At 39.9% G+C, this 24,385-nt stretch overlaps 1 protein-coding gene across 4 annotated transcripts; it reads left to right on the forward strand.

Moving 5' to 3' along the window:
• The first annotated feature begins 2 nt into the window (after positions 1–2).
• On the forward strand, positions 3–24,256 carry LOC309880872 (very-long-chain enoyl-CoA reductase-like). 4 transcript variants are annotated; one of them, XM_082766259.1, is made up of 13 exons: positions 3–469; positions 10,720–10,770; positions 11,287–11,338; positions 11,671–11,715; positions 13,065–13,168; positions 15,146–15,261; positions 15,380–15,485; positions 19,386–19,458; positions 19,547–19,590; positions 21,011–21,068; positions 21,641–21,729; positions 22,760–22,805; positions 22,907–24,256. In XM_082766259.1, exons 3-13 carry the CDS (start codon positions 11,323–11,325, stop codon positions 23,032–23,034), a joined length of 825 nt encoding a protein of 274 aa, XP_082622385.1. In that variant the 5' UTR covers positions 3–469; positions 10,720–10,770; positions 11,287–11,322; the 3' UTR covers positions 23,035–24,256. The 4 variants fall into 4 exon arrangements, 3 of the variants coding, with proteins under 3 accessions (XP_082622385.1, XP_082622384.1, XP_082622386.1); XR_014318036.1 differs by lacking the exon at positions 3–469 and adding an exon at positions 1,545–1,623 and having other exon boundaries at positions 22,679–22,805; positions 22,907–23,008; XM_082766258.1 differs by lacking the exon at positions 3–469 and adding an exon at positions 1,545–1,623 and having other exon boundaries at positions 22,907–23,039.
• Positions 24,257–24,385: the final 129 nt, after the last annotated feature.

The raw sequence follows: 24,385 nt of genomic DNA on the forward strand, positions 1-24,385 counted from the left end.
GCCGCCGCCACCCCCTGCGCCTGCGCGCCGCCAGGCCCCGGCCCCGGCCCTCAGCGGGCAGCGCCCCCTGGGCGCCGGGCGGGACGCGGCCTCCCGCGGGCCCACGGGGGAGCGGAGGCCCCGGGAGGCCCCGGCCCGGCCCGGGCAGGCCCCAGTGCTGCGGGAGGGCGGCCGCGGGCGGTCCCCGAGCGCGGCCCCTTCCCGGCAGCCGCGTGGGCTGCGCCGTGGAGTCACTGGGTGTCTTCTGGGCTGACGGACCCAGCGCTAAGGTCCTGCGCTGCAGGTTCAGAAGGGGGCTCTGTCAGTGGGGCTCCAGGGAGCACGAGGCCGCGGGTTGCGCTGTTGCCAGCACTGGAGCTGAACGGCCCGTTACAGTGTGCCTGCTGCAGGCGGTGTGCCGCACCCAGCCGGGGGACCGTTTGCAGGACCTGTTGGTCTGAAGAACTGTCTGAGAGCTTTCTGACGGAAGGTTGGCTTAAATGGCTTTTGTGTTTGTGTTCTGGTTGCTTTTCTGTATTTACCTTGATTACTTTCACATATCGGAGACAGTTTTCCTCAGTATATGAACGCAGGCCATTTGGAAGACAAATATACTGAAGGAACGCCTGCTTCTTTGGACAGGCAGTAATTCTGTTTTCCTAACATAAAAATCCAGAAGGTCTAACCAGATCCCAGCACTAACCATCCAAACACATAACTGCCTTGAAAAGGAGCATGCACCTCCAGCCTGTCTTCACACCGGTAGTGAATTCTGCCTCACTGGGTGTTCCTGCGTGCCAGTGGGGGCCTCATGCTTTGTGCATCTGAAATTTATTCTCCAATATTTTGTTTAAGAAGCTTTGATGGTTATAGTCCTATGGAAGCAGATAAAATTTGGGGTTAGCAAAGGGCTTCCAAAGAGCGTATGGTATAAACCTTTCTGTATAATGGAAACTTAGAGCCATGAAAAAGCAATGTTTCTGTATAGCAGGTAGAATCCGCTAATGTTTAATTCCTTTAGCTCTCACAAATGGGTAACGGAATAAATAGTAGCTGGAGGAAAAAATAATACCAGCCTCTGTACTGCTTTATGCTATGCGCTTAATTCTGCCAGTGATGGGAGCACATCACAGAAGGGACCCAGCCCGGGTCTGCCGTCTGTCAAACCACACAGAAACGCGAGGTACGCTGGCAGAAAAAAACACAGGAGGGTGTTTTCTGGCTCTCGATCAGTTGTGGGTTTTGGTGGTCATCTCATTTCTCTACCTCTGACCAGCACGCACCGTGAAACACGACTGATCTCCTGCAGCTCCTCGGTGCCTCTCAAGGAAAATAACCCCCCTTTCGAGTCAAACGCCGCCGAGCCGTGGCTCTGAACCTGCCTTTCCCCGTCTGTGCATGCTGCAGGGCGCCCTGCTGCCGGCGCCCCGCGCTGCTGCTGCCGCCCGCGGCTCGCCCGGACCGGGCCGGGGCGGGGCGGGGCGGGGCGGGGCGGGGCGGGGGGAACCGGGGGGGGCCGGGCGGTGCCGGAGCCCCGCCGCGGGGGCCGGGCGCCGGCTGAGCGGGGCGGTGCGGGGCCGGGAGGGGGTCGCGGCGGCGGGAGGCGGCGGCCGCAGGATGGGCGGCAGGGCCGGCTTCTTCGAGGTGGGTGCGGGCGGCCGGGGGGCAGCGGGGCGAGGGGCGGCCCGGGCGGGGCGGGGCGGGGGTCCCCGAGCGGTGCCCCGGGGCTGCGGGCTCCTTGCGGTCTGCGGGGCGGCGCGGCTCGGCTCGGCTCGGCTCGGCCGGGCGAGGAATGTTCTGGGCACCTGGTGGCCCGGCTTGGGGCACGACCGAGCCTGGCCCGGCCCCGTGGGGCTCAGAGGAGCGCAGCCTCGAGGGGCTGGGGCCCCCGGCTCCCCGTGCACGCTGCCAGTGCGGAGTGACATGCACCTGGGCGGGCGGGGATCCGCTTACATAAACAGCCGCACCAACTCCGCTGGCATCGTGTTGGCTAATGCAACGCTTCTTGAAGAGTTACCCAGAGAGGTTGGTGCCAGCCTACCGGTGGCAATCTGAAACGTTCCCGCAGGTTTACGGTTCATTGTCTCCAGCACAAGACTCACCTAACGTTGAATGCGTTCCCCCCCCCCCCCCCCCCGTGCAAAATACAAAAGAGCTGTTACTACAACATTAACAGAGTCTAAAAAAAATCAAACTGCTTTTGTAGTTACTTACCTTGACCTAAAAGTTCAGATGTTGCTTTTCAAAGCTATGAAAGCTTTTTGGATGTCACTAATGCTTCCGCAAATTAAGCTGCCTCTAGCCCTAGTGGGTGTGTGGTAGGCACCTGCAGTGCCTTTTCCCCTGCAATACTCACTTCCCTGGTTATCTATTTATTTTTTAGGAAAAATAACCATGCTTTTCACTGCCTCCTGCATTTCTATTGCTGTCCCTAGGTCCTGTGATATCCAAATGCAGGATCAGGCACACGTGTAATACCCCTCTAAACACCTCCAGTCATTGTCAGGTTGGCAGGTTTGCTCTTCTGCTCCAGTTGTACTGAACTTCTTTATAGCACTCACTACTAGGAGACCTATGGACATAATTACTACCTAATTGTACAGATGGAGAAGCATGAAACAGTGAAATGATGTGTGCTCTACCTCACGAGGCAGAACAATAGCAGCAGATCCAGATCTTTTGTGTCTTTAATTGATATCCTGTGTCTAAGCAACACTAATCCAAATTCAGAATGTCTCATGAATTTATTTACAAGTCAGCCTCATATGTCTTAGTCCTTTTCTCTGTACAGCAGATAATGTGTGGAAACAGATTTGCCCAGGCACAGCCAGTGTGTGTCTGAGCAGACTCAGGGTGTGGGATGTGGACAAAGACAGCTTAGGTAGTACTAAGCAGTGCTGCTGCATATTGCTTTCAGCACTGTTCTCCCCACTGACTTGCTTTCTGTTATAAATTCAAGACAGCTCAGTTAGGAAAGTTAGGAAAGGAGAGAGAGTAAATGTCCCACCATTCCCAAGACTTCCTAAAGGGAAAAAAATCTCTATTGATATTAAAAACATTAATGTTCCCTGCTTTGGGTTAGTCTGCAGTTCTGTGCTTTTGCCTGTACATGTCAGAGCCATTTACCCTTTATTGCTTTTCTGTGGTACCTCTTTGTAAGAATCACAAAGCACTTTGCAAACACCAAACTGTTGCTGTCTAATTTTTTTTCTAATATGACTATTACAAGTTTAGTGGAAGTGTATTGGTGGAATGCTTCTTTCTCTGTTGTATATTTTATTTTATTTTATTTTATTTTATTTTATTTTATTTTATTTTATTTTATTTTATTTTATTTTATTTTTTGCGCATTTTATCATGCCTAGTACCTAACTGCACCTTGAATATTGTGTTCAGTTTTGGGCCCCTCACTACAACAAGGATATCATGCTGGAGCATGTCCAGAGAAATGTGTAGATACAGAACTTAGTAGCATTGTTTAGTGGTGGACTTGTCAGTACAAGGTTAAAGGTTGGACTAGGTAATCTTATAAGTCTTTTCCAACCTGACTGATTCTGTGATTCTGCAATCAATTTCATACTGAGTATGTAGGAAGGTCCTCTTCCCTAACCATGAATAAAATGTGAATGGACCAACAAAAAGATGGGTGAGAACACCAGTCTGACTGTGAGTGCTCAGACACCGGCTGTTAATTCTTTTCCTTGAATGAGAGTCTTCCTCATTTCTGCTAAGGACAGAAATACTTCAAAAACAGGCAACATTGTATTAGAGTGACTTCTAAGTAGCCAGTAAAGGCAGGTGCAGGTTTGGAATCACCTTTAACTACTTATTTTGAATAGGTTGTGTTCAAACTTAAGTACCAACAATTATGAGCCTAACTGATGAAGCCAAAGTGTGCTGGACCTAATGGATCAATACCCAAAAATCCAGAGCGGCTGAGTGATTTTCCCCTACCTAACATATGTAGTCAGGTCCCTGAACTCCTAGACCCATGTCTAGGTGACTGTCTGTACATTTCTTGTTCTGCAATAAGGCTAGAATGGGTTTTATTTACTTTGGGCACCGGCATGTTTCTAATTTCACCTTGCAGCTGTTTTATCACTAATAGCTCAGGAGAAGCCTGGCAAGAACAGCTACTGTTTAAAGACATGTGCATACCTGAAAGTACTGCACCTGATAATTTGAGATTCACCTCCCAGAATTTAGAGGTCTGTGGTAGAGACTGGTATCGAGATAACTGATAGTCTCTAGGAGTGCTCATTTCTCTAAATGTATTAGAAAACAACTCTTCTGACCTAGTTTAGATGTGTTTCAAAGCTGATGACGAAGCTTATCCTAAAAGTGCCAGCTTTTCTCCTTTCTCTACAAAGGGTGTTTATATGACATGCTCAGAGGTAAATGTCTGTAGTGCAGAGCTCTGAAGTTAGGCTAATGAATTCTACCCTTTTTTCTACTTGATAGGTTTAAGTCTTCAAAAGCATTTCATATAAAGAAAACAGCATGTCCCTGTGTCTTCCTAGAGGAAATATGCTTGAGCAAATACACTCACATTGTACAAAATTAGCACCATAAGAGCTTCAGTTGTAATTTTGCTTCCTTAACTGGTTTGGCTGAGGAGTGCCTTTTGTAAGCTTTGCTAACCCAAAATATTTTGGACTCTGTTCCCTGAGGATAGATTGAGCTGACATATGCAGTACAGTCTAAAAGCTATAATGTAGTGCCCCCCTGCTTGCTGGCATTTAAAGTTTCTCCCCCTTCTGACTGTGATGAAAACCTTCTGAATGCAAGGGGGGATGGCTGCTGCCTCACTGGCATTGCTGAGATGTCACAGCTCCTGTTACAAAGGTTTCTCCCACTCAGAGCTATGCTGTCTAAAGCCTCATCAAGTAGAAACACTGAGAACAAGTGCCAAAAGCAGGACTGCAGAGGATTTTAAGATTCTGTATCCTCCAAGAGCAGCCTGAGCAAGACAAGGCCATACATGAGATGTTTGAACGGTCATTTAAAGGGAGACTGCCAAAAACTGCCCAGCGATTTGAAAATGTCTGTTCTGTTTTCACAAGTAACACATAAAATTATCACAGAACTGAGAAGATGGGGAAAAACATTCTCCCTTTCTCTTCCCACATCGCCTCTCCATACACTTAACAACACTTTGTACAGTCATTTGTGCCGCTTCACTTAAAAGACAGGCAATTTGTCCTTTTTCTCTGTGGAGCTCAAGAGAGAAACTCTCTTTTTTGTACAGGGAAATGTGACAATAAAACATTACTTGGCAGGGAGTACCTGGAGCCACTTAGGATTTGAAGGCTACATTTGAAATCAAAAGACTTGTTTTAGAGAAAATAATGGACTTCTTAGGAGCATATTTTAAAAAGTAAACACAGCTATTGTGAGTTGATCCATCAGTATAAGGGCTACAGGCTTCCCGCAGCTTCTGGTCTTCTTGCCTTGTTAAAAGACAGCAGACCCAACCTTAATACCCCTAGGCAAAAATAAATAAATAATTGAAAGGAAAAAATCTCTCTTCAGTCTCTTCAATTCCATGTTGAAAGCACACCCTGGATGTACATTTTGACATCCATACACCAAATTATCCATGAAGAGTAGTAATGGACCTGTAGATACTGAAGTCCAACACTGCAAATCACAGTGCTGATTTGCACAGAGCATTTATAAACCTCTCCTACCTGAATATTCTCATTGCAGAAAATAATCACTATAAACTAGAGCCCTGAGCTCTAGTCTCCTTTGTACATTGAAAAGGCTGTGAGGTGCCACTGAAAAACATGGATGTCTTCTTAGGATTGCGTCAAAGCTGGCTTAGGTTCACAGATGGAAGCACTCCAATCTGCTTAATAGTGACAGTGATACTTGGTGAATGATGGGAGTCTTCAGCATGACTGGGAAATTGGCAGCTGTGCTAGCCAATGTAAGTAAATACCCACTGAGTCAGAATTAACTGGTGCTACTTTCCCATCCTGTGTATCCTCATGGAAGATGTCATGCTAGCAAAAGCTGGAAAGCTTTCATAGGCTTTCAGGAGCCAGAATTCACTGTGATAACCTCTAACGCACAAACCTCTAACAGGTGGAAGAAATAAAAATATACTGAGTTTCAGTATAGTCCAGATGATGGTTCTCAGGCATACACAGGAGCAGAACTTAAGAGGCTGATGAGTAAACACCTGGTGTATGTCTTGTGAACCTCTAAATGTTAGACATCAGAATTTTACAAAAGTGAAATTTAATTGTATGAAACTTTGTGAGTATGGGTATCACTATCTCCTTTTTTAATACTTGGTGAAATCATGTAATAAGATTCTAGTCTCATGAAATGTGAGCTATTCACTTCGGAGAGGTAAGGTTTCACGTAGCTGAACTAATTACAGAAAAAAAAGTATAGCCCTCCACAGGTAAGATGATGAAATTTGGTTTTGTGGTTAAACATTTGCCTTGATTCTCCTCAGAAACCTTCTCACACAGCATGTAGTTGTGGGACTCCTCACCTCAAGACACTGTGCATGCTAAAAATTTACACAGGTTTAAAAGGCATGTGGAAGAAGTAATTGAAGAAAAATCCACAAAAAAAAAGCTAATAAACACAAAGGCACCACTTCTGCTGCAGGAAAATCTCAATCTGTATGTCTTCTCTCCTCCCCCCATTCACTGCATTCTTGCCCTGTTTTGTTCCTGTGAGTCACCTGCTGTTGGCTCTATCAGTAAGAAAGGTACCATTCTGGATGGATCCTTAGACTCAGCCTCTGCAATGGTTTGTACACTCCAATGCAAGGCAAGTTTCAGACTGAAAGTCAGTTGTAGCAGCAGCACAAACACAGTTTTTCAGTGTAACTACAGTTACAGCAATTTCCCTTTGGCTTAACTTTATTGATACTAGAACATTATTCCTGATATGCCCTAGTGGGAGACCACACTAAGACATGCTTGCTTCTTTCAGGAACAACACAGTATTCAAGAAAAGTTTAAGGGAATAGAGAAAATTACTAATTCAGTTGGAAAACTTAAATGTTTAGAAAGATGTAATTAGAACTATAGCAACTACTGATTTTTCTAATGGTTAAATTACAGGAACCTGACTTACATAAGCAGTCCAGTAGCTCAGGGAGAATTAATTCATTCTGCATTGCTCTTTCTTGGGCTGGTTGGTTCCAAGACTATAAAATAAGCTTTTTTTTTTTTTTTTTTTTTTTTTTTTTCCTGAGTAATTTAAAAAGAAATCGATACAATATATGCTTATGTCAGTGTTCAAAAAATCTCACTAAGCTAGAGTTTACTGAATCTGCTGAGTACAAATGGCTGCAAATAAAACTTCCAAGATGCACAGACACGATGTTTCTGTATTTCCATTACAGTTATCACATCATTTTTTGAACATTTCTCGATGCTTGAGCATCTGAAACAGCCTTAAACTGGGTGGATTTGATCTACTGTATTTTTGTAATCCTATTAAAGGCACCCTATCTAAAAAAATTAAACACTGCTCAACCATTTTTCCCCTGTGAATAAATTTTCCACCCTTCTGAATAGATGTTTAACTGTTGCAATTAATTTTTCTGCATTTATCATAAATTGATTATTCTTTGCTCCTGACCTGTTCTAAACAATAATTAAGAATTTTTCTGTCTTTAAAGACGTTATCAGTCTTTGCTCGTTATGCATGAGAACAAGTTTGTCTCCTAAACATTGAGGGTATGTATTTGTAGTTACTTCTAGAAGAGTTTTAACTTTGAGCTATCATGCACAAATCTGCCTATTGCTTACATTCTATTCAAAGATGTTTTTGAGAAGCTGTAATTTAAAATGCCTATCAAAAAATCACCAAATAAGTGGACTGCAAGTCATACTGCACTAGTGCAAACTGACTGTCAGTGTCCTGTTGTGCTAAATGCTTTGGAAACACTCAGAAATTAAAATGCTCTGAGCCAAACAATTTATGTTTAAAAGGGATGATACCCATCAGTAAGTGTTCCAAGAACAGATTGCTGGGTATCTAAAGACTGTTGCCAACCAATACATTAACTGACTTGGTGCTGTGCCTGAGGACTGGAAACACTGTGTTCAGTGCTATGTGGGTTCATGCGATTGGCCATTATGTTCAGAAAAGATAACATTTCTTAGCTTGGATCAGTCTTTCCTGGTTCTTATGCAGGGAACTGCTAACCACACTGGGGACGTTCTGTCACAGATCAGAGGCATGATAATTAGAGGAAACAATCACCTTGCTTTCACTCTGTCATTGCACAAATTTCTATGAACTGGAGTGGAATCTACAGCAGTGTTCTTGTGTGCCTCTTTCTGAAAAGGGAAAGCATGTGTTATGTTTGCTTAGATCTTGAATGTAACTGATAGTAACTAAAATGTTTGAAGTTCAGGAATGAGTGTTCAAAAATATAGAATCATTGAATAATTTAGGTTGCAAGGGACTTCTGAAAGTCTTGTAGCTACTGCTCAAAGCAGATGCACCTACATCAGACAGCACATGAGCTTGTCCAGTCCAGGTTCAAATACCTCCAAGGATGGAGATTCCACATCCCCTCTAAGCAGTCTCTTCCAATGTTTGTCATTTCCTCGTATTTGATGGGAATTTCCCATATTGCAGCTGGTGACCTTGCCACTCACCGCTGTTGTGCACCTTCAAAAGTCTGAATCCATCATCTCTGTAGGTTTTTGAAGAAAAGGGCTAGTACAGGAAGGTATGCCAGTTTGGCACTTGAAAGCGACATGCTGGAACAGAACCAAACAGCAATACAGAAGATGGTGGATGATTTGATTATTTTCCACACTGATTCCAGTGGTTCACATAAATACCTATGTTTTAATACAGCTACTCCCAAGAAAACCACAGAGCAAAAGCAAATGTTCTGTAATTTACTGTCTGGCCTTGTGCATAACAAGACTAACCCAATTAGAAGAGGATAGGTGGCAGAACAGATATCCAAATTACTCTGTAATTGACATGGAGAGGATTTTTTAATGCAGACACTAAAGACCATAAGATTAAAACTTCCAGGGCGGGGTGGAGTGGGTGGATTCTGATCCAATATATATATGCTGGGAGTGGGTATGGAATGGGAAGGAGGCTTCTAAACTGGTTGCTGCTGCAGTCTATAGGGCTGCCCAGCGTTGTTCTTGGATACAAGAGCTTTGAAATACACCAAAGGTTTCAATAACCCCTGTAACAACTCAGCATCAGAAATGACAAAAAAATATTTACCGTCCCCACAGTACATGTTCTGTGGGCTGCAAGAGTCAGAATGCTGTAGTTCAGCATCCCAGAGAAAAGGAATCCACTTCATTTGCTTTCCCACAGTGATCTCTCAGACAGACAGTAAAACTTGTACTTTATATTATTTCAAAAGGAGATAGGTAGAAATATGTAATAACAATAATCTGGCACACATGCATTATGCATTGCAAAGGAGGAAAAGTGCTTACCTCCCTTGATGCCCCTTGGCAGCTTACAGTGCACAGGTAGAAAATACTACTGCATTAGTGTCCCTTGTAGGGATCTGATAGGATACTTCTGGCTGGAGCTGAAGTGCTTCATTGCTACGCCAACAGATAAAGAATAGTTTGGGACAAGTAAAAGAAGGAAATAAGATACTCTAACTAAGTCATCTCTTCAAAAATATCCTATTAGAAAGATACTGGACTGTGACTCCTATTTTTAGTAGGGAATCATATTTAAAGTCTACTGTTAATCTATCCCCTTGGTCAGTTAATACCAATCATAATTAACATTAGACATTTATTATTATAAAAAAAAAAAAAAAGAGTAATGATAGTCCCAGTCATTTGTGACTGTGACAGATAAGCTTTGAACTTTCAGTCTTAGCTGTACCTTAATGTTCCATTACAAAGTGTTTGATGAGAACAATTTAAAACACAAGAACTATATGGTAAGTTTTGCTAGTCTGCTGCGACTGGGCTTTGAAACATCTGGGGACTTTGCTGCTTGGCTGTTAATTAAAATCAAAACCTTTTGCCAAAATGTCATTTGATCGTGAAAATAACCCACTTTGTCCTATTCAGAGCTGCAATTAAACCACCACTTGGAAAATAAAATGCTAATACATAGTTTCTAATATGGGTGATCAGAGAGGCAAGAGTAACATTGAATATTTCTATAACAACCTCTCAAGGATTTATGAAGTCCACATCTTTAGCTGTATTTGTTCATTATGTTTTCTGATGTTTTTTACTCTCTTTATAATTAACACACATTCTGGGAACATTGTATAGTAATCTTTATGCGGTATGTACTCAAAATACTTGCTTACATGCATGTATATACACATTTACTTTTTTTTTTTTTTCTCAAATTGCCTTTCTAGGTTTATAAATCAGAACAGTTCTGAAGATAAACTTTTCCTTAGTGATTACCATGAAACTTGTCTGTCCCTTATTTGTTCCTTTTATTCTAGCAAAACAAAACACCCCAGAATGCCTATTTTGATCAGTCAATTAGCTGCTTCTACTTCTGAATTTATCAAGGAAGACAATTTATTTGGCAAAAGTGCTATTTTTTCACCAGTTGAGTGCTTTGAGAACCCATCAATGATTAAAGCTCTCTCTTGAACACATCAGAGCTGTTTTTAACACAGTCCATAGGTCAGAGGAAAAAGGTGTCTCATTCTGAATAATGACTGCAAAATTGAGAATCAACCAAGAGTTTAGAGATTATGTAGGCAATAATAATCATAATTTTGTATCCTTTCAGGTGGAAATCCTTGACTGGAAGACAAAGGAACAACTATGCTTCCTGGATAAGGTAAAACACAAAAATCTGTTCAAAATGCTAGGTGACTATTTTAAAATTACTAATGTTTTTTAAAGTAAATGTAGTGTTTGTGGAAAGTATTTTAATAGCCCTTTTTTGGCCACTGGAGAGGCAACAGCTATGTGTACTTCATACTCACTACAGAGCACTTCAGCCCTTTTCACAAAGGAGCTCTTGGGCAAATAGCACAACTTCACTCACTTCTCTATATGGTGTCAGTTGTACCTTACTCACTCATAAGCCATCAAACTGTCAATGCTGCTGTAGTAACTCTTAATCATTGCCACTGTAACTGCCTCTGAAACAGATGCCACAAATTAGGTCCTCCCATTTTCCTGTAAGAAATACTTGCAATCATCCATACCAATCCTAGCTATATATAAGAAAGTTATGTTGTTTGTTGTTTGAGTCACATTTCTACATGAATAGCCTTACACCTAATAGCTGTCTTTCAAAATGTGCATATCTTACATATATATCTATATATATTAATTATTTTTTGTCTAGGTGGAACCAAATGCTACAATTAGGGAGATAAGATTGATGTTCCATAAATTATGTGAGTATAACTTTTGCAAGAGTTTGTATCACATCAGAATATACAGAATATAAATAAGAGAAAATTATGAACTTGAAGCATATGATGCACACACACATAATGCTAAGTAACTTGCACATGAATGTGATCACCGTGAGATTTCAATACCATTTTTATACTATCCTGATACATCTTTGTATTTTTCCTGCTGCATAATTTCTCACAGGTATTCATGTTAAATGAATATTCCTAAAAATATTCAAAAAATCATACTCTGTTATGTTGCATTTATTTTAACAGTGGGTAATCTAAAACAAATACTGCATATCACAAAATTCTGTACGGTCTTACAGATCCTCGGTGGTATCCAGCAAGACAGTCAATAAAACTTGATCCAAGTAAGTACCTATGAGAACTGGAGTAATAAAGCTCTGAGCAGGGGCCTTGCATAACAGGTGTACTTTGCATGGGTATTAGCTCTTAAAAATTTGTTTCCAGCTATGCTACTTAGCACCATGAAGACTGAATTGAATCGAGAACAAATTAAATTATTTGAAAGTATTGAAAAGAGTTCCATCCATCTGTTTGGCGCTTGGTAATTAATTCAGGAGTCTGCACATTGTTCCGATGCACTTTCTAACTACTGAGCACCTTTGCTTTAAAGACAGGCAGCACAGAATCTAGACTCTTAACTTCCCTTAGCTGCAGTGAAATGATTCCCATAGTGATGCTCAGCTGGGAGTACTAAAAAGAACTGAGTTACAGCTATCAATTCACATAATCCTCTGCTCTCAGGCAGGAATTATGGTTCCTTTGAGGTAAGCTAATGTAAAACACATTGCTGCGGATGTAGGATTTGCTGACAAAGCTGATGCCAGCTGATTGATTTGATTAGCATAGTTGCAGGCATCACTGTTAGAAGCCTCTTAGTACGTGGCCTGGATGCACAAAAGAAAGTCCAATTGCCAAACTGTGCTAATTCATCTTAGCATTCAGTATAAAATGTAGCGCTTTGTTCTTTTGCTTCTAGTAAGGAAAATTTGATTTATATATTCCCTTAGAATTATGCTGGTGAAGATTAATTCATTGTGTAGAATCTGTCCATGAAGAACAGGCGTATGAGTACTTTGTTTCCTTCTTCAAAGATCTACATTGTTAGATTCCTCCATGAGTTTCTGTTGTGAGACTTACCGTGAGAAAATGCTGACCTTATGGGGATACCCTGAAATCCAGGCATTAAAAACTGGATCACCAGCTCAGTTCCTGTGGAATCACCTCCTAGCTTTGGAAAAAAAGGAGGCAATGAAGACCTCTGTAGGAGGGCCTTGCAGTCCTAGCTTATTACAGCTTCCTTGTGTCTGGTGATGAGCAGTGAGAAGCGGGGAAGAGAAAGATGGAGGTGCAGCTGACTTTGAGGTCAGGGAATTGTATTAACAGACAGTGACCCATCAGCAAATTCTTCTGTAGCAGTGATAAACCAAGTCTACTGGACTAGGCAGATAGGATCAGAAATTCTCCTGACTAGAGAGATCCTGAATAGAGGATCTAGGCTTACATGTGATTGTAGGGATAAATCAAAATTAAGGATAAGCATTCTTTTTTGTTTTGTTTTGTTTTTATTTAGATTCCAGTAAGCCCATGTCAGGTCAAAGAATCTCACAGATGAATAAAAGCACAATATAAAGCTAGTATGCTGGCAAAATTGACTTGAATTTCATTGAGATGTAATTACCTCTTTCCTTCTCAGAAGGAAAGTCCCTGAGGGATGAGGAAATCCTGCAGCACCTCCCTGTTGGCACAACTGCTACCTTATACTTTAAAGATTTAGGGCCACAGATAGGATGGACTACGGTGAGCTATGTGTCAAATCTGAGCCATTTTAATGGCTATTTCTCCATAATTAATCCTTACATCACTTTTTGTCTCTCTACAATATTTCTGCATGATGTCTGCTCTGATAGTGGATGCAGGCAATGAATCCTCATCGCTTCAGTTCATTTAACCAGGGAAAGCAGCAACAAAATATTCTGAATGTCTAGTTCCCTGGGAGAGCAGCAGTGGGAAACTTGCTAGAGGGTAGTTTGGTTGTACTGAACTAAGGTGCAAGTTCTCAAATGGATTTAGATGTCTACTGCAAAATCACTAGGAACTAGGTATCTAAATGCTTTTGGGGATCTGCTTTAGAGGGCCTGTGTAACTCTCTTGACAAAATCAGGATTATACTCAGAGTTTGTCTGCAAAGAGGCATGTGAGCAACTTACCTGTCAGTAACTGAACTGACTTCAGCAGGAAAATGCATGAAAGTAAAATGAGTTAGCTGTCTGCATGTGGCTGTGTCCCAGGATGCTAACACCAGGCTAATGACAGATGATCATTTCTGCAGTGTTAGGAGCCATCCACAAAGACTTCACATTTACTCTCTTAGCTCAAAGGCAAGCCCCATCACAACTCACTCAGCAAGTGAGTGCTGTTTATACAGTGAGGTGACCAATAACCCTAGAAAGTTCTTCAGAAACCCCAAGATGCACATATTTTCCACTAGTTACACTGAACCAGCACAGCACAAAGGAAAAGGTACCCAGTAATTTACCACACATTTACCATCTCCTTGCTATGAAACATTACTAAAAATCTTGTGTTAATGACATAGCAAGGATTCACAGGAAGCAAAAAAAATAATAAAATCTGCAAGACTGAATCTTCAGATCATCACTTTAAATGCTATGCTGATAAGTCAGCTATTACACAAGCCATAAACCAGTAAGACAAGCAAAACTTCTAATGGCAATGTAGACTCCAAGACCTACATGCATTATTATATACTAAAATATCACAGTAAAATAACACCAGACTTCTTCAATTCCATAATCTGTCCTTTACCTTCTGCTTTCCCTGCCCTTCAGACCAGTTCATTCAAATGTAAGCCAAGAAGTGCTTCAGTTTTATCAAATAAAAATGACAGTCAAGTCCTACCTTTGCCACAGAAAATACTGATTGTGTTACAGAAGTTGAAATGAAAACGTCTTTTCTCATAGTTAAAATAACTTTAGACACATTTAAAAAGTGACGTGTTCTGTTTTCTTTGACAGAATTACAATCAATTTCCCTTCTTTCTCCATAAATGAAGTATTGATCTGCCTTCCTCACTTTAAAAATGCAACCGTTAATGCTTGGTCCAAAGCTAACCTCAATGTAAAGTGATCCTCATGAGAAATACACTCCTGCCTGAAATGAAGTTAGGTTAGAAAATAGCTTCTTCAGTTTCCTCTTCTCCTCTGTCCCCAGTGAAAGATTATTTGAGTATAGAATTAATTGATTGTTTTCCAGAATATCTGCTGCACTAACTGTTCATATAGATAGGGTCACCTGTGAACACTTGCAAACTGTATTTCCAGTTTAAATAAAATTCATTCATTAGAAAGAAAGCTCATTTATTTCGAGATAAATTCTTCAACAACTTTAATTTTAACCCAAAATAAACAAATAGTTTTTAAGGGCAAGAGGAGGGTGAGAGCTGCATAAATGTAACATGCATGCACAGTTATCATGATCTCTGGGCTGCTGTGATTAGCTTTTCATACCCAAACTGTGTCAGCTGCACTGGCAATGGCTGTTTGTATGCAACTGAGGCAAATACATTGCAGAACATTTATGTGCATGTCTACTGATTTCATAGCCTAAGCCCAAACCTGCTATTCCCTCCCTGCATCTCTAAATGCCATTCTGGGTCAGTGGAGGTGTTTATCCCACTGCATTACTTATCACAAAGAAACCAAAGCAGAACCATCATCTGATTCAGCTGTCTAATTATTTTCTCTCTTTTTGCAGGTATTTTTGATAGAATATACAGGTCCATTGTTCATCTATTTTCTGTTTTATTTCCGCATGCCTTTTGTGTATGGACTGGATGAGAGGTTTACATCAAGCCCACATCCAGTAGTTAAGTAAGTCCGTTTGCAGGCTTGAGCTGTATTACTTGTTAGCATTGTAGTCTTACTCCAAATGTCTTGCCACATTTGTTTTTTTAAGCACTCTTAAATGCTTTTGTCTTGCTGTTTCTAGCTTGGCATGTATCTGCCATTCTTTCCACTACATCAAAAGGTTGATTGAAACAATATTTGTTCATCGGTTCTCCCATGGGACTATGCCACTGAGGAATATTGTGAAGGTAAATTGTGACAGAATCTATCCATAGCCCCCCTACAAATCCAACCTAGCCAACCTATTCTCTGCCTCTGCAGCACAGATCTTTTGGCGTGGCGTTTGTAGTAATGTGCAGCAAATCTTACCCATGAATCTGTAGTTCTTTCAAAAGATTTCTTAATGTCACTATTGTATTACCCATTTGTTGCCATACAGTTATTCACATTACAGTTTTCTCATTGCTCTCTTAAAATTTTAGGCTTTCAGCCCTCCCTTCCTTTCCACTCAGCTACCTCCCTGGGTGTGAAGGTTTACTAAAATTAACTTTTAAGGTAGCACAGATAGGTGCAGTGTTGGGAGGTGTTTTTTTGTTTTGTTTTGTTTTGTTTTTTTTTTTAAAAAAAGAAACTTTTTGTAACAATCACTTTACTTCTCCCCACCTCATATTGTCTTTGCTGATAAGCAACTGTTAATTTACCTTTTATTGTTCCAATGCAAAGTAAACTTGTTTATTCTATATTTTCTTCTCATCCAGGAGCACCCCCTATCCTTATCGGTGCTGCTGTGGCATAGGGCAGCCATTAAAATGCAGATCCCTTATTTCCTAGTTGTCTGCAAAGCTGCACGGTTTTGTATGGGCTGTGGTTATTTAAAAATGTTAGCAACAGAGTACACAGTGATATTCAAAAATGCTCTTTGTACTCAGGAAAACAAGAGATCATCATCTACAGCTAGAAAAACATATCATATAGTATGACCATTTGGGTAGTTAACATTTTGCATTTAGACAGTCCCTTGGAATTTGCATTATGGCAGTGAATATTGCAGGCAGTTGAAGCTTTACCTTGTGGCTAACTCCTTACAGCTTTGCAGTGGCTCTGGTAGTTCTGGTGATGGCTTCATGCTTTCTAAATGGAATGAGGGTCTGTAGTTGAGCAGTGGCCCTTGGAAAGAACCTTCCCTGTCACTGTTTTCTGAAGCAGAAGAATGCAGGGATTGTTAAAAGGCTAGCAGATCTCTTAAAGACTTGTTCTTCACACAATAGTAGCTAATGCATGCTAAACAACAGTTATATGGGCAACTTTACTTTGAAAAAGAATCTGTACAGTATGATAAATCTTCATTTTTCACTGTGGTCCTTGCCAACTTTTAGTTCCTTTCAGACCAAACAAAATGTAATTGCTAAAACTGTCACTTGTACCAGTCATTCTGATCACTTTTCTACCTTTGCAGGTTGGTGGTACTTGCTTTCATCTGTAAAGTTGCTCTCAGTTTTCCCTGCTTAGCAGTGCTTGGGTTTGACTTGCTTTTATAATTTCATTGACTTTGATGGTGTTACTCCAGAACTGTGCCAATCAGAAAAGTATCACGTCCTCTTCCCTTTTTTCTCTCACACACAGATGGTAGACAAAGCTTCTTAATTTAAGTGTTGATCACATACAAAGCAAATATAGATGCTTATTTCCCAAGCACAACGGCATGTTTCAGTTAGCAAGAGATACTTAAGTTTTACTATGCAGAGGCCTGAAACAGGAACTGATGAGATTTGTGATTTTCATCCTTTGTTCACCAAATGGAAATGGGAATAAATGATGCAGTAAAATGCAGTAAGGGTTCACCAAAAGCAGTTCATGCTAGATTAACATAATATACTTATTTCTCAGATACATGGCTCAGTATGAGTAAACCAGGGATTAATAAAAAAAAAAAAAAACAACAACTGTGTGGTGGTAAAGGAACTAACTAAGGGAAAGATTGATGTTGTATCAGAAAAGGATCTCTCATACCTTTATTAATAGGGAGATTACCAGTGGAATTCCTCAAAGATTGGTCATATGACAGGTCTTACACAGCATTTTCATGGGTAAAAAAACCAGGATATTATTGCTTTCTATGATCACATCTGGAGAAAATAAAACAAACAACTAGAGCTAAAGAAATATCATTTAAACTAGAAGATAATATAATGAAACAGAAAGGAACATGCTGGATATGAGTAAACGTAGGCAGAACTTTAAGAAATAGTTTTGTTTACCATAGGAATGATGATAACTTGGAGTAGAGAAAACAAAAATGCTAACCAGAAATATTTAAACTTAGAGATCTCATAAATAAACTATTCCTGCAATATCTCAACTTGATCATCCACAAAACCTCTTTATAATATTGTAAAGCTTTGTTATTTATCTGGAATATGAAGATTCACAGAAACAATTCCCTTCATTCAAGTGAGTTCATTAAGCCTGCATACATTCTGTTGCTTCTATCTGAACCTCACGAGGCTTTTGCATGAGCAGTAAGGGCTTCTAGTGACAGCGTGCCATTTGTAGTATTACTGCTAAGTATCTTAGCAGTGGCAGACTCCACTCATCTTAAAGCTCCTTTTCTTATAACTGAGGTATAACTTATAACTGTTGTGGTCAATCATGTTCTTTGGATGAATAATCAGTTTAATTACACCAAGTATTATTGGGAGCTGAGCCATAATTATTTGTTTATTTAACTTTACTAAAATCCATTCCCATATGACCCATCCTGTACCAACTTGCATAGTTATAGCATGGTTGTTCATAAGGTGCCATTCCAAGACTACAGCAAACCATTTCTACCTAGGTTTGCACAGCAGTTAGTACATTGTGGGTGATGGCAGAAGAAATCAACGTTAGGGAGGAAGCAGTAGTTTATCAGTGACTAGGTTCATTTATCTATCTAGTCATTTATCACTGACTAGATTGTTCCTCACTGGAGTTGTTCCTCCAGCTCTGCTGCTTTTCCTGGATAAAAGGGAGGTTGTCACAGGGAAGATACTTAATCTCTTTGCCCTTCTTGTCCTACCTGATCTATAATGATTAGTTAATAATTTGCTCTGTCTCATCAGTTACCTTGCAATACCTAATCTCAGAGCAAGGAACTATTACGTGCTTGTACTACAGCATACCCAAAAGGGTCTTCCTTCATTTTGTCTTAGATCTCTGGGCAGTTCAATGATTGCACTATCTTTGATAAAGGAGGAAATCTGAACTGATGGGAGACAGGTGTATGAGTGGTCAAGAATGCTTAAGGTCTGTCTGTAAGAGAATGGCACATAGAGTTGAGACCATAGAGGAAAAAGAGGAATAGGCCAAGAAAGGGCTTCCCAGCAGACATGTAAGGAAGGAGAAGATAACCTGTCACCAAGATACTGAAGGATAAAAACACAATAGGCAGAAATGGAAAAAACAATCTCTTTTTTTTTTTTTTTTTTTTAATGAAACTCTTGAAATTAGTCAGGAATGAATCAGTACAGTGCAAGCTTCATTATCAGAGTTTAGAGAATGGAAACTAGATCACAGAAACCCAAGAACAGCACCAAAATGGACAAAATAAAGATATTATGGTGAAAGGGACACAGGGAAAGGTCAGGTGTGATGTTTTAAAGGAGGAAGAGTTAAGGCATACGAAGTAAAGAAAACCAATGGATGAAGAAAAAGAATGTCGATAAATTGTACAAATAAAAATTGTACAAATAAATACAAAGAAATAAGCAAGAAAGAGAGCACAGTGCCTAAATCAGGTTTTATGAAGTCTCAGGGGTTAGCAAAACAAGTCTGTCTTTAACATACAGACTGTGTGGCGCATCATCTTTGGCCGAATGGCTTGTCAGACAAGAGAAACCTGTTTCCAACAGTAGGACTGTAGTTTCTAAAACTGTTTATAAATTTAACAGCTCTGAGATATTTGAAAGGAAATCTTACTCTATGAGCACTACTTCCTTTCTGTTATTTTCTGTTGTCTGCTCCTGCCTTACCATACCCAGTGTTGTCACTTTTTGTTGTATTATCAGCAACTTGGAGGATCAGCCCAATTAATTGTTATCAGTGGTCCTTGCAGTGAATACTGACCCAGAGGATTGTACTGAAACAAAGTAAAAATAACTGTTTTTCAGAACTGCTTGTATTACTGGGGATTTGCAGCTTGGCTTGCTTATTACATCAATCATCCTCTTTACACTCCTCCTTGTAAGTAGCATAAAAGCCCTCAACATGATTTAAGTCCTTTATTGGCTGTGTATTAGTGCTAACCATATGTAAACATTTTGTTTTGTAGCTTATGGGAAAAAACAGATTAATTTTGCTGTGATCATGTTTCTGGTAGGTCTGTTGCTCCTTTTATAAAATGCTAAAATGTCCTGGTTTATTTTTTATGTTGTGTAAGTGGGAGAATGAGTAGGATAAGCAGATACTTAAAACTAGAATACTTGGGACATACTACTAAAGCTGCATGCAGAACAGATACATGTCAGTTTTTAATGTGATCTTGTACAGAAGGGAAGATTTTGATTAAGTATCTATTCTAAGACTAGGATATTGATCTGCTAAAATGATCTCTCACAGTCTAAAAGAATCCTGGAACTATTGGTTTGTGACACTGTGTAAAAGCCAATGAGTTTGTTTTTGGGAACTGTTCATTGAGTGTAAGAATCACAACAGGTCATAAAATTTAGTGAACTGGCCAACTAAGACAGCACACTGCTTATTTCCAAGGGAAGGCGTTCATTTTGATACAACTGTTAGCAGCAAATGGAAGTGAGGGGAGGAGGTGTTGCTCCTTACAAGCATTTTCAGGAACATTTTTTACAGCTTTCCTTATGAAGCAAAATTCTTAAGACAGTGTCTGTTCATTCTCACTGTTCCTAGGAACATTTCCATACGTGCAGACATAACATTAGTGTAGCCAACAAAGATGTACCCATTTTTCCTATGTATGTTTAACTCACTTAAAACACCAGCTGTTCACTTGCTTTAAGAAACTGAAGGTCAGTTACTGGAGGTTCTCAAAGCAGCTTCCTGGTACGAAATTTCTGTGAGTTAGTAACCTATTCCCATTTTACAGAGAGACTACATAACTGTACAAGAGCTGACAATAAAACTCAGGAGGTCTGACGACCAGTCATTTGCTTTAATGGTTATGCTTTGCAGACACTGAAGACTGTCCGTAATCATATAAATGGCTTGTTTCAATACACTTTCTGCATAATTGATTGGGGAAGCATTATTTAAAGCCAGTGGAGGAAGCTGGGTCAATTACATTTCATTATTTGTATCAACTATACTCTAGAAAAGAAAACTTACAGCTCAACTCATATCCTCCTTGGGATTTTGATAACTTTTGAGAAATCAAAACTGTCCAAATCAAGTTTTCTGGTATTTTTATCAGAAAATAGCTAAAAGATAAAGTGTCTCCTGGATTTACTTTTATCCACTTTAGTTATTGCGTTTAGATCTTATGGGGACTGTATAAGAAGTAAATTTGATCTTTTGAACAGAGTCCACATTTATTGGCAAATCTCATAAATACTGTAACAGAGCATAATATGGTCTCATGTTTGAACAAGAAGATTCCATCCACCCGTCAGAAAGCAATCTTGGTTATTTACAATTGACTCCCTTTTTTAAAATCTTGTTTACAATAACTTCTTTAACTTTTTTTTTAAATACCCTGAGAAATAACAAAGGTAAGAAGAGTAAGTGGAAGAGAAGCACATTTTAACTGTCATACCTTTTCTTGCAGCTGTGTGAAGCTGGAAATTTTTCCATTCATGTTGCACTTAGTGACCTCCGGAGAGATGGTAAAAATTACAATATTATTTTTCACTTTAGTCCAGCCATTGAGTACTTCCACAGTTATGCTGCCTCGTGAAATGACTGGTTCTGGAGGGTATCAATTACACGGGTAGTGCAGAAGGAAACACGGGTAGTGCAGAAGTGCTGGTATAAGCAACATGTTGGTGAGCAAGCGGAAGTAATTTCACTGACTTTATATGAAGAGGAGCACAAGATCTCTGTGCAGACCAAAGCTCCTTGTGCATGAGCCAAACATCTTAACAGCTATCAACTGTGACTATTAAAATCCAGCTCTGTGACAGAGAACACCTTTAACTTCTAACATCTAAAACGTACCTAAGTCACAACAGGTGCGACTGCGATCGAAGGGTTATGTAGATGTCTTGCTAATGTCCAGAAAATTTCCTCACAGTTATCCTGTTCCTTCTTGTGGGTCCAGAGGACATCCTGTTTTTCCATATCTTGCTTGTCCCTATGACAGCGATGAGACACAGGAGTTGGCAGATCTGGGTTGTCTTTATAGGAAATGTTATATCTAGGAGTATGAATATTTTGTGATTTGTTTTCTAATCTATAGGATCCAAAACCCGTAAGATCCCATATCCAACAAAGAATCCTTTCACATGGCTGTTTTTCTTTGTGTCTTGCCCTAACTATACCTACGAGGTATGTATTTTCAAATGAGCTGTTAAGATTTTAGTTTTGCTGGATAAGTTCTCATTTCTTTTGGCATGTTAAAACATGGAAGAAAACTCTGAAACAGTTCAGCCCAATACATTTTCCCTCCTCTTGTAAAACCCAAGAAACCACACAGCAGACAGGAACTTATCTGTTCTTCCTGTCCACCCTTGAGGCAGTACTTACATGCCAAATGGACCTGGGCCTGTGCTTCAGCGTAGCTGCTAGACAAGATATAAATGCATTTTGAAGCACTGGAAACTTTGCAGACAGGAACAGGAAGATCGACACTGAGGGTGTGTGGCAGTGAGGGGATGGGGCATCTAATGGATTTAAAATGTAAGAGAGCCCAGGAACAAATATCACAATGTACAGGAAGATAGTGCACAGATAAATAGAGGATACTGTAGTAGATAAAATGGAGAAGTAGTGTGTATGAAGCAATGCTTGCCAGGTCTTCATCCCCATTTTCCTAAGTTATACGGTCGTTTGTGTTGGTGCTGTCTGGTTTAGAAGCTTCAACCAGTTTATTGCTTCATATTCCTTAATCAGGAGCCAAACTCCCAACTCAATTCAAAACTTGTTAGAAACAGTAAAACTGAGTGTAAAATTCACTTTTGTGCAGAAAGACTGTGTCAGGTTTTGACTTACATGAAGATGAAGTGTGATTGTGTCATTAGCAGATGTTAATGAGAACAGCATTAAGTCTCAGGCTGTAGAAAATTACTGTGCCTACCATTGATGGACAAGTGACAAACACAAATTAGGCAGAGAAAAAGGAAGCTAGCTGTAATGCTTAAAATTGTCATATTAAGTATGGAAGCAAACATAAAGGTTTTGTTTGTAATAACAGGGCACCGTTCACCTTTTTGGCTAAAGGTTATTCACATTAGAAAATGATCTGGCTGACCTTGGCTTTTTTATTTACCTATACTAGGACAAGGTTGGTTTTGATCAATAGAGACATAAGTGCAAATGCTGTCATCAGAAATGTTTTAAATTTCCTTGGCCAAAACAGGTGGGGACATGGATCAGTTTCACTGTCATGACTCAGTGTGTTCCAGGTGAGTAAAGTTTTGGAACTTCCCTCTGATACATCGTCAGTGACAAGAACGTGTTCTTTCCCTAGTTATGAAGCATAACTTTTTCTTTTTCTTCCTTCCAGTGGGTCTGTTCACCTTGCTTTGCTTCATTCAGATGACAATCTGGGCAAAAGATAAACACTACACCTACCTACGAGAATTCAAGGATTATCCAAGTCTTAGAATGCCAATTATTCCTTTTTTGTTGTAAAAAAAAAAAAAAAAAAGGGAAAAAAAAAGGTTGACTTCAGTATTGCATGGAACTTCAAGAAGAAAAAGGTGATGGATCTTTTTATTCATAAACCTCCTGCCAAAAAATAATTAATTTAAATAATTCTGTCATATGTTAAATCTCCACTGCTGAGGGAAATTGTGTACATTTGAAAACGATACTTCCTTACATTCAAGAATTCCTCAATTCAGAAGCACCTTCAAAAAGTAAGGCTTCATTGCACATTTGGTAGCCAAAAGCTCCTATAGTTCACTACAACCCAACTGACTTAGATTTTCCTGTACTAGTCTATTTAGACTGATGCCTCTGAGATACTGTGAAGCCTGTGCTGAAAAGTAGCTCCAAATTTAGCAGTGGCACTCTACAAGACTGTGACATGAGTACATTGGAACGAGGACATACCAGCCAACTACTAGAGAGCTCAGCTCAGACAGCATGGCCAGCTGGCCTGAAGACAGTTGCATGTTCTGCCTTCTTTGACTTGAAAAAGAGAGTGTGCTGCCTGGGGGCACGTGCTTTGTGACAAGCAACATTACCAAAGAATATGAATGGTTCCTGGAATAAAGAAATAGGCAATATCTCAAATACCTGTTTGGGTCTAACATATAATTTGCCAAATGATTCTACAGTAAGATGAATTTGTAGATGTAACATCTCGTGTTGATTTCTGGGGGGGAAGCTTGTTTTCTGTTTGTTTTGGTTTTAGTATTCTTCATTAGTAAATTGCATACTAGTAAATAAGATTCATAAGATCTGATCTATGCTGTATCTGTGATATTTGGCCTGTTTTCATATAACAAGTCCTTACATTACTAAAGGACCTTTTACCTTGTATTATTTGTCAGTATTCTCTGAATAATTTTTAATGTACTTTGTAAATACAAAAAGTGGCTGCTAGTCCTCAGAATACTAGCTCCCTTCCTATTTTCAGAGCCAGGGATAAAAAAAAACAGCTACATTTTGAACTTCCTGTGTTTTCTTTTTCACAAGATGTTCAGTGGGACTTAGTTGGGTTTTGTGCAAATCTAGTAAAAAAAAAAAAAAGGACTATTGCAGTCTAGCTGAATGACATTTTGAAGAAGCTGTTTCAGAATATGAAGAGAATGCATAGATACTGTTTTGTTTTATGATTAATTTATTTATAATGGATGTATAGAAAGATTTTGCAGCTATTTGTAAGGGCAAAATATGCAATAAATTCTAGCCTTTACATTAAATTCAGTTGAAATAATTATGGCAAAAGAGAAAGACTAGTTTCATAATATTTTGTAAAGCACAAAGCAAGAGTGTACTTTCATTAAATAAGATAAATTGAAGAAAAAAAAACTAA

The sequence above is a fragment of the Aythya marila genome (assembly GCF_965140915.1).
Source record: "Aythya marila genome assembly, chromosome: 8".
In the NCBI taxonomy this organism is placed as follows: Eukaryota; Metazoa; Chordata; class Aves; order Anseriformes; family Anatidae; genus Aythya; species Aythya marila.